The sequence below is a fragment of the Salvelinus namaycush genome, chromosome 23 (assembly GCF_016432855.1).
Source record: "Salvelinus namaycush isolate Seneca chromosome 23, SaNama_1.0, whole genome shotgun sequence".
Lineage (NCBI taxonomy): Eukaryota > Metazoa > Chordata > Actinopteri > Salmoniformes > Salmonidae > Salvelinus > Salvelinus namaycush.
The window spans coordinates 2,520,163-2,539,831 of NC_052329.1; the positions used below are offsets into that span (position 1 = coordinate 2,520,163).

Below are 19,669 nucleotides of genomic sequence, written 5' to 3' on the forward strand. Positions count from 1 at the left end.
CCATGGCTGAACCCTGGCTAGACTGGACCTGTTACAGTAACAGAACTCTCCCATGGCTGAACCCTGGACCTGTTACAGTAACAGAACTCTCCCATGGCTGAACCCTGGCTAGACTGGACCTGTTACAGTAACAGAACTCTCCCATGGCTGAACTCTGGCTAGACTGGAACTGTTACAGTAACAGAACTCTCCCATGGCTGAACCCTGAACCTGTTACAGTAACAGAACTCTCCCATGGCTGAACCCTGAACCTGTTACAGTAACAGCACTCTCCCATGGCTGAACCCTGGACCTGTTACAGTAACAGCACTCTCCCATGGCTGAACCCTGGACCTGTTACAGTAACAGAACTCTCCCATGGCTGAACCCTGAACCTGTTACAGTAACAGCACTCTCCCATGGCTGAACCCTGGCTAGACTGGAACAGATACATTCAGCTTGTCTAGTAACTGTATACACTGTCTATGATATACGTAGCATAGCAACATTATGGTGAGCCATACTACTGTAGTTGTTGAAAGAGTACCAGGAGAATTAGTGATTTCCCATGGCTAAAACATTCACCATCTAGCCTGAAGGGTCTGTAACAGTCTGAACTGGCAGTGGACCGTAGTTTGATGGCCGTACAGCTTCATTCAATACAGCTCCAGATAATGCATGGGTCCAAAATGGCACCCTATTACCTATATAGCGCACATCTTTTAACCTGGCCTCTGGTCAAAAGTAGTGCACTACAAAGGGAATAGGGAGCCATTTGGAACGCATCATGGTCTGGCTGCTGTTGTGGTGGTGGTCAGCCCTCTGTCTCAGCCCTGTGTTCAGGTCCAGCCATTTAAACATGGTCTGAGAGAGAGAGAGAGGTTCCCTGCTGCTCGGCTTGCCAGCACAGAGACATCATTATCAACAACTACGCAACCTGGTGTGGGCCATCATCCAGACACACTCTTTCTGTTTCTCTCTCTCTCAATTCAAGGGGCTTTATTGGCATGGGAAACATATGTTAACATTGCCAAAGCAATGTCTGTCTGTCTGTCTGTCTGTCTGTCTGTCTGTCTGTCTGTCTGTCTGTCTGTCTGTCTGTCTGTCTGTCTGTCTGTCTGCCTGCCTGCCTGCCTGCCTGCCTGCCTGCCTGCCTGCCTGCCTGCCTGTCCTGTCCTGTCCTGTCCTGTCCTGTCCTGTCTGTCTGTCTGTCTGTCTGTCTGTCTGTCTGTCTGTCTGCCTGCCTGCCTGCCTGCCTGCCTGCCTGCCTGCCTGCCTGCCTGCCTGCCTGTCTGTCTGTCTGTCTGTCTGTCTGCCTGCCTGCCTGCCTGCCTGCCTGCCTGCCTGCCTGCCTGCCTGCCTGTCTGTCTGTCTGTCTGTCTGTCTGTCTGTCTGTCTGTCTGTCTGTCTGTCTGTCTGTCTCTCTCTCTCTCTGCTCTCCAATAAGTCTATGCCAGACAGTGTAACACCTCTACTACATTACAGGCAGTTCCTGTTAAGACGTATTTTATCACTTCATCAGCAGCACAACCCTCACATGGGGTAGAACGGGTCTCAGCTGGAGACCCTGCCTGTCCCAAATGGCAGCATATTACCTATATAGTGCAGTGCATACAGTAGTTCCCTATGGACCCTAGTCAAAAGTAGTGCCCCATATAGGTAATAGGGGGCAATTTGTGATGCTGCCGCTGATGGGAGGAGATTAGACGCTTAAGAGAGGAAATGAAAGTCAGAGAGAGGTAACCAGGGTTACAGCTTGCATATCCTTGACCGGGAAATGGAGGAGAAAACCACCAATAGTTCTGATGATGAGTCATGGAGAGATAGAGATAGAGAGAGAGAGAGAGAGAGAGAGAGAGAGAGAGAGAGAGATAGAGAGAACAGAGAGAGAGAACAGAGAGCGAGAACAGAGAGAACAGAGAGAGACAGAGAGAACAGCGAGGGAGAGAGAACAGAGAGGGAGAGAAAGAGAGAGAGAAAGAGAGAACAGAGAGAGAGAAAGAACAGAGAGAGAGAGAAAGAGAGAGAGAGAGAGAGAGAGAGAGAGAACAGAGAGAGAAAACAAAGAGAGAGAACAGAGAGAGAGAGAGAGGGGGGGGGGGGCTGACACCTTCAGCACACAGGGGACAAACACCTACCTGAAGGTGACAGTATTCCCTCCCCATATGCCCCCCTAGACACAACCACGACAACATAAACAACAACGCCTATAAGAAATCCCGCTATGCCCTCAGACGAACCATCAAACAAGCAAAGCATCAATACAGGACTAAGATAGAAACCTACTACACCGGCTCTGACGCTCGTCGGATGTGGCAGGGCTTGAAAACTATTACGGGTTACAAAGATAAACCCAGACGCGAGCTGCCCAGTGACGCGAGCCTACCAGACGAGCTAAATGTATTTTATGCTGGCTTCGAGGCAAGCAACACCGAAGCATGCACGAGAGCACCAGCTGTTCTGGATGACTGTGTGATAACGCTCTTGGTAGCCGATGTGAGCAATATCTTTTAACAGATCAACATTCACAAAGCCGCGGGGCCAGATGGATTACCAGGACATGTACTCAAAGCATGCGCAGACCAACTGGCAAGTGTCTTCACTGACATTTTCAACCTCTCCCTGACCGAGTCTGTAATACCTACATGTTTCAAGCAGACCACCACAGTCCCTCTGCCCAAGGGAGCGAAGGTAACATGCCTAAATCCTTACCGCCCTGTAGCACTTACGTCGGTAGCCATGAAGTGCTTTGAAATCTGGTCATGGCCCACATCAACACCATTATCCCAGAAACTCTAGACCAACTCCAATTTGCATACCGCCCCAACAGATCCACAGATGATGCAATCTCAATCGAACTCCACACTGCCCTTTCCCACCTGGACAAAAGGAACACCTATGTGAGTTTGCTGAGAATTGACTACGGTTCAGAGTTCAATACCATAGTGCCCACGAAGTTCATCACTAAGCTAAGGACCCTGGGACTAAACACCTCCCTCTGCAACTGGATCCTGGACTTCCTGACGGGCTGCCCCCAGGTGGTAAGGGTAGGTAACAACACGTCTGCCACGCTGATCCTCAACACTGGAGCCCCTCAGGGGAGTGTACTTAGTCCCATCCTGTACTCCCTGTTCATCCACGACTACGTGGCCAAACACAACTCCAACACCATCATTAAGTTTGCTGACAACACAACAGTGGTAGGCTTGATCACTAACAACGACGAGACAGAGAACTGGCAGCGTGGTGCCAGGACAACAACCTCTCCCTCAATGTGAGCAAGACAAAGGAGCTGATCGTGGACTACAGGAAAAGGCCCCCATTCTCATCGACGGGCCTGTAGTGGAGCGGGTCGAGAGTATCAAGTTCCTTGGTGTCCACATCACCAACGATCTAACATGGTCCAAACAAACCAAGACAGTCATGAAGAGGGCACAACAAAATATTATCCACCTCAAGAGACTGAAAAGATTTGGCATGGGTCCCCAGATCCTCAAAAAGTTATACAATGGCACCATCGAGAGCATCCTGACTGATTACATCATCGCCTGGTATGACAACTGCATGGTTAGTGTAGAAACCTACCAAAAATTGGCCAACAGCAAATGCTATCCCTTTTAGACAATGTCCTGCACAAAAAAAATGTCATGCAATAGTGAAAGTGTAAACTTAGCAGTAGGAAGCCTAAACAGTATATTTGATCTATCAGCTAACATGTCAAATTTAAATTCTGGCAGAAAACCTAAGATGACTAACAACAATGAGAAATGGTTTGATAGAGAATGTAAAAACTTAACAGAAAACTATCCAACTGAGAAAACTATCCAACCAAAAACACAGAGAACCAAAATGCCTTAGCTTACGCCTTCACTATGGTGAATCACTAAAACAATACAGAAATACACTACGGAAAATGAGGGAACAGCATGACAGAAAACAGCTCAATGTGATTGAAGATTCCATTGAATCAAATCACTTCTGGGAAAATTGGGTACACACTAAACTAACAACAGCACAAAGAGCCATCTTTTCCAAAACAGAGATGTATGGATAAATCACTTCTCCAACATTTTTCAGCCATATAACAAAGAGCAAACAGCAAAAACATTCACATTATAAATTACAAAACTTAGAATCAGCTATTAAAGACTACCAGAACCCACAGGATTCTCCAATTACATTGGATGAGCTAGATCATACTCCAACATTTCCTTAGTGAAAACAATGAACTGAGCAAATGTCAAAATGGCATCTTACCAAAATACCGTACGACAGACCACGTATACACGCTGCATACAATTATTGACAAATAAAAACAAAACAAAAAAGCATTTTGATTTAATTTGGCATGAGGGTTTGCTATACAAATTGATGGAAAGTGGTGTTGGGGGGAAAGCATATGACATTATACAATACACGTACACAACATTGGAGGATCCTCAGAGGAAGGGGAGGACCATCCTCCTCAGTGAAATGTCTTATTTTTTTTTATAGTGAAAAGTTATCCTTTTTAGATAAAATGATACTAAATATATTGATGACACCAAATAATTGATTAAAAAACACTGGTTTGCAATGAAGGTCTACAGTAGCCTCAACAGCACTCTGTAGGGTAGCACCATGGGGTAGCCGGAGGACAGCTAGCTTCCATCCTCCTATGTGTACATTGACTTCAATACAAAACCTAGGAGGCTCGTAGGCCTCACCCCCTTCGATAGACAGTACATGGTAATTATGACCACTTCCGGAGGATGTCCTCCAACCAATCAAAGCTTTTGCAGTATGAACTGACATGCTGTCCATCCATTCATAGGATTAGGATCAAAGAACGAACCTAGTGTGTTGTATTGGGGTTGTGCCACACAGCATTATGGGGGGGGTTCTATGTGTTGAGAAGCTTGGTGATTTGGTGACATTATTGGATAGAGATTGAAAAGTGATAGTTGGGCATTTTTTTTCCAATTCAAAATAATCTATCCATTAGAGGACATGGAGGAGGTAGATTATAAACTGTTTTCTTGTTTTTAGAACTTTATTTTTGTGTCCAGTTAGAGCAATTTATTTCAATTTGCATTGCTAACTTCAGTAGGAAAAGAGGGGTTCAGTGACCTAAAGAAACATTGATCGTTCAGCTAAACGGCAAAACAAAAGCAGGGAACATATAAATGCCTACATCAGATTCAAGATTCTGGAAAAATGCCGCATCGATCATGACGAAGGTCTGCGTAGTCAAACTGCGTAACACAACGAGAAGAAGAACCAGGGATGTTCTCAAGCGGCTTGAAAACAAGCTTTTAGAGAAACAGAAAGTTGCACTAACAACTACAAGGAGCAGTTATCATCAGATATGTGGATGATCAGGGCTTTATTTAATCATGTTCCCTGATTAAAAGGTGATGACAGCTCCACCCCACTACCATTGTCAACTCTCTCCTGACATTAACTGAAGACCCAAACTGTTACAGACCTATATCCATCCTGCCCTGCCTTTCTAAGATCTTCGAAAGCCAAGTTAACAAACAGATCACCGACCATTTCGAATCCCACCGTACCTTCTCCGCTATGCAATCTGGTTTCCGAACCGGTCACGGGTGCACCTCAGCCACGCTCAAGGTCCTAAACGATAGCATAACCGCCATCGACAAAAGTCAGTACTGTGCAGCCGTCTTCATCGACCTGGCCAAGGCTTTCAACTCTGTCAATCACCGAATTCTTATCGGCAGACTCAACAGCCTTGGTTTCTCAAATGACTGCCTCGCCTGGTTCACCAACTACTTCTCTGATAGAGTTCAGTGTGTCAAATCGGAGGGCCTGTTGTCCGGACCTCTGGCAGTCTCTATGGGGGTGCCACAGGGTTCAATTCTCGGGCCGACTCTTTTCTCTGTATATATGAGTGATGTTGCTCTTGCTGCGGGTGATTCTCTGATCCACTTCTACGCAGATGACACCATTCTGTATACTTCTGGCCCTTCTTTTGACACTGTGTTAACTAACCTCCAAACGAGCTTCAATGCCATTACAACACTCCTTCCGTTGCCTCCAACTGCTCTTAAACGCTAGTAAAACTAAATGCATGCTCTTCAACCGATCGCTGCCCGCACCCGCCCACCCGATTAGCATCACTACTCTGGACAGTTCTGACTTAGAATATGTGGACAACTACAAATACCTAGGTGTCTGGTTAGACTGTAAACTCTCCTTCCAGACTCACATTAAACATCTCCAATCCAAAATTAAATCTAGAATTGGCTTCCTATTTCGCAACAAAGCCTTCTTCACTCATGCTGCCAAACATACCATCGTAAAACTGACTATCCTACCGATCTTTGACTTCGGCCATGTCATTTACAAAATAGCCTCCAACACTCTACTCAGTAAACTGGATGTAGTCTATCACAGTGCCATCCGTTTTGTCACCAAAGCCCCATATACCACCCACCACTGCGACCTGTATGCTCTCGTTGGCTGGCCCTCGCTACATATTTGTTGCCAAACCCACTGACTCCAGGTCATCTACAAATCTTTGCTAGGTAAAGCCCCGTCTTATCTCAGCTCACTGGTCACCATAGCATCACCCACACGTAGCACGTAGCTCCAGCAGGTATATCTCACTGGTCATCCCCAAAGCCAACACTTACTTTGGTCGCCTTTCCTTACAGTTCTCTGCTGCCAATGACTGGAACGAATTCCAAAATCACTGAAGCTGGAGACTTATATCTCCTTCACTAACTTTAAGCAACTGCTGTCAGAGCAGCTTACCGATCGCTGCAGCTGTACACAGCCCATCTGTAAATAGCCCACCCAACTACCTCATCCCCATATTGTTATTTATCCTCTTGCTCTTTTGCACCCCAGTATCTCTACTTGCACATCATCATCTGCACATCTATCACTCCAGTGTTAATGATAAATTGTAATTATTTCATCTCTATGGCCTATTTATTGCCTTACATCCATAATCTTCCACACTTGCACACACTGTACATAGATTTTTTTCTATTGTGTTATTGACTGTACATTTGGTTATGTGTAACTCTGTGTTGTTGTTTTTGTCGCACTGCTTTGCTTTATCTTGACCAGGTCGCAGTTGTAAATGAGAACTTGTTCTCAACTGGCCTACATGGTTAAATAAAGCTGAAAATAAAAATAAAATAAAAAGCCACGTCTCGCTCATCCACTGGCACGTTTACTCTCCAATGTTCTCTCAATACTGTATGTAGAGTCAATCACACTCACATTATTACACATCCATGATTTTACTCCTTGCTTGGACTAACTCATTCTTAGCTCTTTTGTCTCACTGTGTAGTGTGTTGTGTTATTGTTTTTTCAAATCCGGTCCTGCACTGAAGTCAAGCCTCTGAACACCTCAACTCAAGCCTCATACCCTGCTGTGATCCCTTCCCAACACTGTGCACTGTAAGTATCCCTCTCATTCCTTCTCCATAATATTGTACTATAAATGTATTTATTAAATGCTTTAGGTTAAAATAATTACTCTTTGACTATTTTTTAAATACACTATGTCATCACGTGCGTTCCGCACCTATACTGTGGGTCTCCAATCCTCTTCAATTTGTCATGTCACCAGCCTCCACTGGTACAACTAAAAACAAATGTGTGCAGTTAAAATTGTCAAAAAACCATACACATTTCTTCCCACAGGGCTGTGTGGTGAGGCAGGGATGCAGCATAAGCCCCACCATCTTCAACATATATATCAACAAATTGGCACTAGAACAGTCTGCAGCACCCGGCCTCATCCTACTAGAATATGAAGTCAAATGTCTACTGTGTGCTAAAGATCTGGTGCTTCTGTCCTCAACCAAGGAGGGCCTACAGCAGCACCTAGATCTTCTGCACAGATTCTGCCAGACCTGGGCCCTGACAATAAATATCAGTAAGACAAAAATAATGGTGTTCCAAAAATGGTCCAGTTGCCAGGACAACAAATATAAATTCTAGAAACTGTTGCCATAGACCACACAAAAAACGATACATACCTCGGCCTAAATATCAACACCACAGGTAACGTCCACAAGGCTGTGAACGATCTGAGAGACAAGGCAAGAAGGGCCTTCTACGCCATCAAAAGGAGCATAAAACTCAACATCTCAATTAGGATCTGGCTAAAAATACTTCAATCAGTTAAATAACACATTGCCCTTTATGGTTGTGAGGTCTGGGGTCCACTCACCAACCAAGAAATCACAAAATGGGACAAACACCCAATTGAGACTCTGCATGCAGAATTCTGCTAAAAATATACTAAAAATATACAAAATCCCAAACAAACAATTAGCCCGATACCCACTAATGATCGAAATCCAGAAAAGAGCCGTTAAATTCTACAACCACCTAAAAGGAAGAGATTCCCAAACCTTCAATAACAAAGCCATCACCTACAGATGAACCTGGAGAAGAGGCCTCTCAGCCAGCTGGTCCTGGGGCTCTGTTCACAAACACAAACAGACCCAACAAAGCCCCAGGAGAGGAACACATTGAGACTCAACCAAATCATGAGAAAACAAAAAGATAACTATTTGACATAGAATAAGGAATCAACCAAAAAACAGAGCACATTGGAACACTGTTTGGCCCTAAACAGAGAGTACACAGTGGCAGAATACCTGACCAATGTGACTGACCCAAACTTAAGAAAAACCTTGACTATGTACAGATGTAGTGTGCATAGCCCTGCTATTGAGAGAGGTTGCCATTGTCACGCCCTGATCTGTTTCACCTGTCCTTGTGCTTGTCTCCACCCCCCTCCAGGTGTCGTCCATTTTCCTTATTATCCCCTGTGTTCTCTGTCTGTTTGTTGCCAGTTCGTCTTGTTCGTTCAAGCTAACCAGCGGTTTCCTGTCAGCTCCTTTCGTTTCCCAGCCTCTCTTTCCTCGTCCTCCTGGTTGTTGACCTTTGCCTGTCCTGACCCTGTACCCGCCAGCCTGACCTCTCTGCCTGACCCTGATCCTGTACATTTTCCTTACCCTGGATTTTCGACCCCTGCCTGCCTTGACCTGTCTTTGCCTGCCCCTGTTGCCACAATAAACATTGTTACTGCGACAGTCTGCATCTGGGTCTTACCTTGATGCCTGACAGCCATCGGCAGATGTGCACACTGCCCACAAAATGAGGTGGAAACTGAACTGCACTTCCTAACCTCCTGCCAAATGTTTGACCACATTAGAGACACACATTTCCCTCAGATCACACAGACCCACAACAAATTTGAAAACAAATCAAACATTGATAAACTCCCATATCTGTTAGGTGAAATATCGGAGTGTGCCATCACCGCAGCAAGATGTGTGGTCCGTTGCCATGAGAAAAGGGAAACCAGTGAAGAACAAACACCATTTTAAATACAACCTATATTTATCTGTTTATTTAATATTCCTTTCATACTTCAACTACTTGCATCATTGTTACAACGCTGTACATAGCCAATAATATAACATTTCAAATGTTTATATTCTTAAAAAAAAAAATGTGAGTGTAATGTTTACTAATGCTTCCCTTGTTTATTTCCCTTTTGTTGATTGTCTATTCCATTTGCTTTGGCAATGTAAACATACGTTTCCCATACAAATAAAGCCATTTTAATTAAATTGAATTGAGGGTGGGGGGGGGGGGGGAGAGAGATAGGGGGGAGGAGAAAAAGGGGAAGAGAGAAACAGAGAGAAATAGAGAGAGAGCGGGGGGAGAGAGAGAGAGAGAGAAAGAGAGAGAAAGAGAAAGAGACATAGGGAGGATTAAGAGAGAGAAAAGAGAGGGAGAAGAGAGGGAGGAAAAAGAGGGGAGAAAGATAGGAGAAAGAGAGAGAGAGAGAAGAGAGAGAGGGAAGAGAAAGAGAGAGAGAGAGAGAGAGGGAGGAGAAAGAGGGGAGAGAGAGAAAGAGAGAGGGAAGAGAAAGAGAGAGAGGGAGAGAGAGAGAGAGAGAGAGAGAGAGAGAGAGAGAGAGAGAGAGAGACAGGGAGGAGAAAGATGGGAGAGAGAGAGAGAGAGAGAGAGAGAGGGAGGAGAAAGAGAGGGGGGAGAAGAGAAAGAGAGAGAGGGAGGGAGGAGAAAGAGGGGAGAGAGAGAAAGAGAGAGGGAAGAGAAAGAGAGAGAGAGAGAGAGAGAGAGAGGGGGGAGAAGAGAAAGAGAGAGAGGGAGGGAGGAGAAAGAGAGGGGGATTAATATGGTCGGTCCACCTTTTGCAAAGTGAAAGTTGGTCAAAATACCATTTTGATTTCACCTAATTAAAAGATTCTATCATAAAGAGCGCACATGTTCAACTTGATGAACAACTTATTGTCCCCATCTCATGAGGTTAAATAAAACAATTACTGTAGTGTTATAGTGCCTATTAAAGTAGCAGGGTTGACGATTTCATCTTAAATCAGCCATAAATCCCCTCGTGACAGGGGCAATGGCAGCTTGTTGTATGCAACAGGGAGTGGCAATTGAATGCAAGTTTTACAAGATGTGTAATTGCTTAAACATGTTATTCTAGACCCACTCAGTGTCCCACCACAAAACACCAGAACATGGACAAAAAGTAGAACCAGCTCCCCTGCTTTTACACTGTGATCTGACTAGATGTTCAATGTTTATTTATTTAATTTTTGTTTAAAGAAATAGTTTCACCATATTAAAACGAGAGTTCACGTTGAATTAAAAATATAAATGAATCATTCAATAATCCTCTCCAGAACTGACTTTGTCAAAGCAACACAATAACCAGGGCTTTACAATGATGCTGAAACGTGGATTTAGTGGGCTGACATCTTCCTAGACATGACACAGGGCTGACATCTTCCTAGACATGACACAGGGCTGACATCTTCCTAGACAGGACACAGGGCTGACATCTTCCTAGACATGACACAGGGCTGATATCTTCCTAGACATGACACAGGGCTGACATCTTCCTAGACATGACACAGGGCTGACATCTTCCTAGACATGACACAGGGCTGACATCTTCCTAGACATGACACAGGGCTGATATCTTCCTAGACAGGACACAGGGCTGATATCTTCCTAGACATGACACAGGGCTGATATCTTCCTAGACATGACACAGGGCTGACATCTTCCAAGACATGACACAGGGCTGACATCTTCCTAGACATGACACAGGGCTGATATCTTCCTAGACATGACACAGGGCTGACATCTTCCTAGACATGACACAGGGCTGACATCTTCCTAGACATGACACAGGGCTGACATCTTCCTAGACAGGACACAGGGCTGACATCTTCCTAGACATGACACAGGGCTGATATCTTCCTAGACATGACACAGGGCTGACATCTTCCTAGACATGACACAGGGCTGACATCTTCCTAGACATGACACAGGGCTGACATCTTCCTAGACATGACACAGGGCTGATATCTTCCTAGACAGGACACAGGGCTGATATCTTCCTAGACATGACACAGGGCTGATATCTTCCTAGACATGACACAGGGCTGACATCTTCCAAGACATGACACAGGGGACATCTTCCTAGACATGACACAGGGCTGATATCTTCCTAGACATGACACAGGGCTGACATCTTCTAGACATGACACAGGGCTGACATCTTCCTAGACATGACACAGGGCTGATATCTTCCTAGACAGGACACAGGGCTGACATTCCTAGACATGACACAGGGCTGATATCTTCCTAGACATGACACAGGGCTGACATCTTCCTAGACATGACACAGGGCTGACATCTTCCTAGACATGACACAGGGCTGACATCTTCCTAGACATGACACAGGGCTGATATCTTCCTAGACAGGACACAGGGCTGATATCTTCCTAGACATGACACAGGGCTGATATCTTCCTAGACATGACACAGGGCTGACATCTTCCAAGACATGACACAGGGCTGACATCTTCCTAGACATGACACAGGGCTGACATCTTCCTAGACAGGACACAGGGCTGACATCTTCCTAGACATGACACAGGGCTGACATCTTCCTAGACATGACACAGGGCTGATATCTTCCTAGACATGACACAGGGCTGATATCTTCCTAGACATGACACAGGGCTGATATCTTCCTAGACAGGACACAGGGCTGATATCTTCCTAGACATGACACAGGGCTGATATCTTCCTAGACATGACACAGGGCTGATATCTTCCTAGACATGACACAGGGCTGATATCTTCCTAGACATGACACAGGGCTGATATCTTCCTAGACAGGACACAGGGCTGACATCTTCCTAGACATGACACAGGGCTGATATCTTCCTAGACATGACACAGGGCTGATATCTTCCTAGACATGACACAGGGCTGATATCTTCCTAGACAGGACACAGGGCTGACATCTTCCTAGACATGACACAGGTGATATCTTCCTAGACATGACGGGCTACTGTTATAGTCTATTCAGTAGCTATGTGCTGTTGAGTCCCTGGGCTACTGTATGTAGTCTATTCAGTAGCTATGTGCTGTTTGATCCCTGGGCTACTGTATATAGTCTATTCAGTAGCTATGTGCTGTTTGATCCCTGGGCTACTGTATATAGTCATTCAGTAGCTATGTGCTGTTTGATCCCTGGGCTACTGTATATATCTATTCAGTAGCTATGTGCTGTTTGATCCCTGGGCTACTGTATATAGTCTATTCAGTAGCTATGTGCTGTTTGATCCCTGGGCTACTGTATATAGTCTATTCAGTAGCTATGTGCTGTTTGATCCCTGGGCTACTGTATATAGTCTATTCAGTAGCTATGTGCTGTTTGATCCCTGGGTGTATATAGTCTATTCAGTAGCTATGTGCTGTTTGATCCCTGGGCTACTGTATATAGTCTATTCAGTAGCTATGTGCTGTTTATCCCTGGGCTACTGTATATAGTCTATTCAGTGCTATGTGCTGTTTGATCCCTGGGCTACTGTATGTAGTCTATTCAGTAGCTATGTGCTGTTGATCCCTGGGCTACTGTATTAGTCTATTCAGTAGCTATGTGCTGTTTGATCCCGGGCTACTGTATATAGTCTATTCAGTAGCTATGTGCTGTTTGATCCCTGGGCTACTGTATATAGTCTATTCAGTAGCTATGTGCTGTTTGATCCCTGGGCTACTGTATATAGTCTATTCAGTAGCTATGTGCTGTTTGATCCCTGGGCTACTGTATATAGTCTATTCAGTAGCTATGTGCTGTTTGATCCCTGGGCTACTGTATATAGTCTATTCAGTAGCTATGTGCTGTTTGATCCCTGGGCTACTGTATGTAGTCTATTCAGTAGCTATGTGCTGTTTGATCCTGGGCTACTGTATATAGTCTATTCAGTAGCATGTATGCTGTGTTTGATCCCTGGGCTACTGTATATAGTCTATTCAGTAGCTATGTGCTGTTTGATCCCTGGGCTACTGTATAAGTCTAGTCATAGCTATGTGCTGTTTGATCCTGGGCTACTGTATATAGTCTATTCAGTAGCTATGTGCTGTTTGATCCCTGGGTACTGTATATAGTCTATTCAGTAGCTATGTGCTGTTTGATCCCTGGGCTACTGTATGTAGTCTATTCAGTAGCTATGTGCTGTTTGATCCCTGGGCTACTGTATGTAGTCTATTCGTAGCTATGTGCTGTTTGATCCCTGGGCTACTGTATATAGTCTATTCAGTAGTATGTGCTGTTTGATCCCTGGGCTACTGTATATAGTCTATTCAGTAGCTATGTGCTGTTTGATCCCTGGGCTACTGTATGTAGTCTATTCAGTACTATGTGCTGTTTGATCCCTGGGCTACTGATATAGTCTATTCAGTATATATGTGTCGTTTGATCCCTGGGCTACTGTATTAGTCTATTCAGTAGATAGTGCTGTTTGATCCCTGGGCTACTGTATATAGTCTATTCAGTAGCTATGTGCTGTTTGATCCCTGGGCTACTGTTATAGTCTATTCAGTAGCTATGTGCTGTTTGATCCCTGGGCTACTGTATAGTCTATTCAGTAGCTATGTGCTGTTTGATCCTGGGCTACTGTATTAGTCTATTCATAGCTATGTGCTGTTTGATCCCTGGGCTACTGTATGTAGTCTATTCAGTAGCTATGTGCTGTTTGATCCCTGGGTACTGTATATAGTCTATTCAGTGCTATGTGCTGTTTGATCCCTGGGCTACTGTATATAGTCTATTCAGTAGCTATTTGCTGTTTGATCCCTGGCTACTGTATATAGTCTATTCAGTAGCTATGTGCTGTTTGATCCCTGGGCTACTGTATATAGTCTATTCAGTAGCTAGTGCTGTTTGATCCCTGGGCTACTGTATATATCTATTCAGTAGCTATGTGCTGTTTGATCCTGGGCTACTGTATATAGTCTATTCAGTAGCTATGTGCTGTTTGATCCCTGGGCTACTGTATAGTCTATTCAGTAGCTATGTGCTGTTATCCCTGGGCTACTGTATGTAGTCTATTCAGTAGCTATGTGCTGTTTGATCCCTGGGCTACTGTATTAGTCTATTCAGTAGCTATGTGCTGTTTGATCCCTGGCTACTGTATGTAGTCTATTCAGTAGCTATGTGCTGTTTAATCCCTGGGCTACTGTATGTAGTCTATTCAGTAGCTATGTGCTGTTTGATCCCTGGGCTACTGTATATAGTCTATTCAGTAGCTATGTGCTGTTTGATCCCTGGGCTACTGTATATAGTCTATTCAGTAGCTATGTGCTGTTTGATCCCTGGGCTACTGTATGTAGTCTATTCAGTAGCTATGTGCTGTTTGATCCCTGGGCTACTGTATATAGTTATTCAGTAGCTATGTGCTGTTTGATCCCTGGGCTACTGTATATAGTCTATTCAGTAGCTATGTGCTGTTTGATCCCTGGGCTACTGTATGTCTATTCAGTAGCTATGTGCTGTTATCCCTGGGCTACTGTATGTAGTCTATTCAGTAGCTATGTGTGTTGATCCCTGGGCTACTGTATGTATCTATTCAGTAGCTATGTGCTGTTTGATCCCTGGGCTACTGTATATAGTCTATTCAGTAGCTATGTGCTGTTTGATCCCTGGGCTACTGTATATAGTCTATTCAGTAGCTATGTGCTGTTTGATCCTGGGCTACTGTATGTGTCTATTCAGTAGCTATGTGCTGTTTGATCCCTGGGCTACTGTATGTAGTCTATTCAGTAGCTATGTGCTGTTTGATCCCTGGGCTACTGTATGTAGTCTATTCAGTAGCTATGTGCTGTTTGATCCCTGGGCTACTGTATGTAGTCTATTCAGTAGCTATGTGCTGTTTGATCCCTGGGCTACTGTATGTAGTCTATTCAGTAGCTATGTGCTGTTTAATCCCTGGGTACTGTATATAGTCTATTCAGTAGCTATGTGCTGTTTGATCCCTGGGCTACTGTATATAGTTATTCAGTAGTATGTGCTGTTTGATCCCTGGGCTACTTTATAGTCTATTCAGTAGCTATGTGCTGTTTGATCCCTGGGCTACTGTATATAGTCTATTCAGTAGCTATGTGCTGTTTGATCCCTGGGCTACTGTATGTAGTCTATTCAGTAGCTATGTGCTGTTTGATCCCTGGGCTACGTATGTAGTCTATTCAGTAGCTATGTGTGTGTTTGATCCCTGGGCTACTGTATATAGTTATTCAGTAGCTATGTGCTGTTTGATTCCTGGGCTACTGTATATAGTCTATTCAGTAGTATGTGCTGTTTGATCCCTGGGCTACTGTATATAGTCTATTCAGTAGCTATGTGCTGTTTGATCCCTGGGTACTGTAATAGTCTATTCAGTAGCTATGTGCTGTTTGATCCTGGGCTACTGTATGTAGTCTATTCAGTGAGCTATGTGCTGTTTGATCCCTGGGCTACTGTATAGTCTATTCAGTAGCTATGTGCTGTTTGATCCCTGGGCTACTGTATGTAGTCTATTCAGTGCTATGTGCTGTTTATCCCTGGGCTACTGTATGTAGGCTATTCAGTAGCTATGTGCTTTGATCCGGGCTACTGTATATAGTCTATTCAGTGCTATGTGCTGTTTGATCCCTGGGCTACTGTATGTAGTCTATTCAGTAGCTATGTGCTGTTTGATCCCTGGGCTACTGTATATAGTCTATTCAGGCTATGTGCTGTTATCCCTGGGCTACTGTATATAGTTATTCAGTAGCTATGTGCGTTTGATCCCTGGGCTACTGTATGTAGTCTATTCAGTAGCTATGTGCTGTTTGATCCCTGGGCTACTGTATGTAGTCTATTCAGTAGCTAGTGCTGTTTGATCCCTGGGCTACTGTATATAGTCTATTCAGTAGCTATGTGCTGTTGATCCCTGGGCTACTGTATGTAGTCTATTCAGTAGCTATGTGCTGTTTGATCCCTGGGCTACTGTATATAGTCTATTCAGTAGCTATGTGCTGTTTGATCCCTGGGCTACTGATATAGTCTATTCAGTAGCTATGTGCTGTTTGATCCCTGGGCTACTGTATATAGTCTATTCAGTAGCTATGTGCTGTTGATCCCTGGGTACTGTTGTAGTCTATTCAGTAGCTATGTGCTGTTTGATCCCTGGGCTACGTATATAGTCTATTCTAGTATGTGCTGTTTGATCCTGGGCTACTGTATATATCTATTCAGTAGCTATGTGCTGTTGATCCTGGGCTACTGTATATAGTCTATCTAGTAGCTATGTGCTGTTTGATCCCTGGGCTACTGTATATAGTCTATTCAGTAGCTATGTGCTGTTATCCCTGGGCTACTTTATGTAGTCTATTCAGTAGCTATGTTGCTGTTTGATCCCTGGGCTACTGTATTAGTCTATTCAGTAGCTATGTGCTGTTTGATCCCTGGGTACTGTATAAGTCTATTCAGTAGCTATGTGCTGTTTGACCTGGGCTACTGTATATAGTCTATTCAGTAGCTATGTGCTGTTTGACCCTGGGCTACTGTATGTAGTCTATTCATAGCTATGTGCTGTTTGATCCCTGGGCTACTGTATATAGTCTATTCAGTAGCTATGTGCTGTTTGATCCCTGGGCTACTGTATGTAGTCTATTCAGTAGCTATGTGCTGTTTGATCCCTGGGCTACTGTATATAGTCTATTCAGTAGCTATGTGCTGTTTGATCCCTGGGCTACTGTATATAGTCTATTCAGTAGCTATGTGCTGTTTGATCCCTGGGCTACTGTATGTAGTCTATTCAGTAGCTATGTGCTGTTTGATCCCTGGGCTACTGTATGTAGTCTATTCAGTAGCTATGTGCTGTTTGTCCCTGGGCTACTGTATATAGTCTATTCAGTAGCTATGTGCTGTTTGATCCCTGGGCTACTGTATATAGTCTATTCAGTAGCTATGTGCTGTTTGATCCCTGGGCTACTGTATGTAGTCTATTCAGTAGCTATGTGCTGTTTGATCCCTGGGCTACTGTATATAGTCTATTCAGTAGCTATGTGCTGTTTGATCCCTGGGCTACTGTATATAGTCTATTCAGTAGCTATGTGCTGTTGATCCTGGGCTACTGTATGTAGTCTATTCAGTAGCTATGTGCTGTTTGATCCCTGGGCTACTGTATATAGTCTATTCAGTAGCTATGTGCTGTTTGATCCCTGGGCTACTGTATATAGTCTATTCAGTAGCTATGTGCTGTTTGATCCCTGGGCTACTGTATATAGTCTATTCAGTAGCTATGTGCTGTTTGATCCCTGGGCTACTGTATATAGTCTATTCAGTAGCTATGTGCTGTTTGATCCCTGGGCTACTGTATATAGTCTATTCAGTAGCTATGTGCTGTGATCCTGGGCTACTGTATGTAGTCTATTCAGTAGCTATGTGCTGTTTGATCCCTGGGCTACTGTATATAGTCTATTCAGTAGCTATGTGCTGTTTGATCCCTGGGCTACTGTATATAGTCTATTCAGTAGCTATGTGCTGTTTGATCCCTGGGCTACTGTATATAGTCTATTCAGTGGCTATGTGCTGTTTGATCCCTGGGCTACTGTATATAGTCTATTCAGTAGCTATGTGCTGTTTGATCCCTGGACACAGTTAAAGTGGCTATGTGCTGTTTAATCCCTGGGCTACTGTATATAGTCTATTCAGTAGCTATGTGCTGTTTGATCCCTGGACACAGTTAAAGTGGCTATGTGCTGTTTAATCCCTGGACACAGTTAAAGTGGCTATGTGCTGTTTGATCCCTGGACACAGTTAAAGTGGCTATGTGCTGTTTAATCCCTGGGCACAGTTAAAGTGGATAGTGGCTGTTTAATCCCTGGGCACAGTTAAAGTAGCTATGTGTGTTTAATCCCTGGACACAGTTAAAGTGGCTATGTGCTGTTTAACCCTGGACACGTTAAGTCGTATGTGCTGTTTAATCCCTGGACACAGTTAAAGTGGCTATGTGCTGTTTAATCCCTGGACACAGTTAAAGTGGCTATGTGCTGTTATCCCTGGACACAGTTAAAGTGGCTATGTGCTGTTTAATCCCTGGACACAGTTAAAGTGGTTATGTGCTGTTAATCCCTGGACACAGTTAAAGTGGCTATGTGCTGTTTAACCCCTGGACACAGTTAAAGTGGCTATGTGCTGTTAATCCCTGGACACAGTTAAAGTGGCTATGTGCTGTTTAATCCCTGGACACAGTTAAAGTGGCTATGTGCTGTTTAATCCCTGGACACAGTTAAAGTCGTATGTGCTGTTTAACCCTGGACACAGTTAAAGTGGCTATGTGCTGTTTAATCCCTGGACACAGTTAAAGTGGCTATGTGCTGTTTAATCCCTGGACACAGTAAAGTGGCTATGTGCTGTTTAATCCCTGGACACAGTTAAAGTGGCTATGTGGCTGTTTAATCCCTGGACACAGTTAAAGTGGCTATGTGCTGTTTAATCCCTGGACACAGTTAAAGTGGCTATGTGCTGTTTAATCCCTGGACACAGTTAAAGTGGCTATGTGCTGTTTAATCCCTGGACACAGTTAAAGTGGCTATGTGCTGTTTAATCCCTGGACACAGTTAAAGTGGCTATGTGCTGTTTAATCCCTGGACACAGTTAAAGTGGCTATGTGCTGTTTAATCCTGGACACAGTTAAAGTCGCTATGTGCTGTTTAACCCCTGGACACAGTTAAAGTGGCTATGTGCTGTTTAATCCCTGGACACAGTTAAAGTGGCTATGTGCTGTTTAATCCCTGGACACAGTTAAAGTGGCTATGTGCTGTTTAATCCCTGGACACAGTTAAAGTGGCTATGCGTTGTTTCCTTCTGCATGATGCTGGGAGACCAAAGAGAAAGTAATATGAAGTTTTGGACAAACAAGTGATGCTTCTTGATAATCATTAATTAAAGTGAGCAATTTTCTACAAAAAACAAATGACTTGCAGGAACATGTGTTTTTTTAGAGGGGGGAATTTTAATTAGTTTGACATTTGATAATGTTAAACCAACCGGCCAAAATTAAATAAGACAATGTAACAACTAACGGACTATAGCTCAGAACGATGTCCGAAAAGTTGGAGAGAGGGAGAGAAACCCTCTTCGTTCCGGTCTCGTTGGAGGACTTACCGATATTGACCTCGTCGTCCGTCTCCGCGTCTCCTATACACTCAAACTGGAACTCCTGGAGGGACTGAGAGAACTTCTGGACAGCAGTAGACAGATCTGGAGGAAGATAGGGTATGTGTCAGACATAGAGATAATACACAGATCTGGGGGAGGCAGAGAGGGTATGTGTCAGACATAGAGAAATACA

At 44.1% G+C, this 19,669-nt stretch overlaps 1 protein-coding gene across 1 annotated transcript in view; it reads right to left on the reverse strand.

Moving 5' to 3' along the window:
• LOC120018024 (rho GTPase-activating protein 42-like) overlaps positions 1-19,669 on the reverse strand; it is a 97,468-nt gene that overhangs the window by 32,796 nt on the left and 45,003 nt on the right. Inside the window, exon 2 of the mRNA XM_038960978.1 lies at positions 19,483-19,578. Coding sequence (XP_038816906.1) covers positions 19,483-19,578 — 96 coding nt within the window. The remainder of the gene's footprint in view (positions 1-19,482; positions 19,579-19,669) is intronic.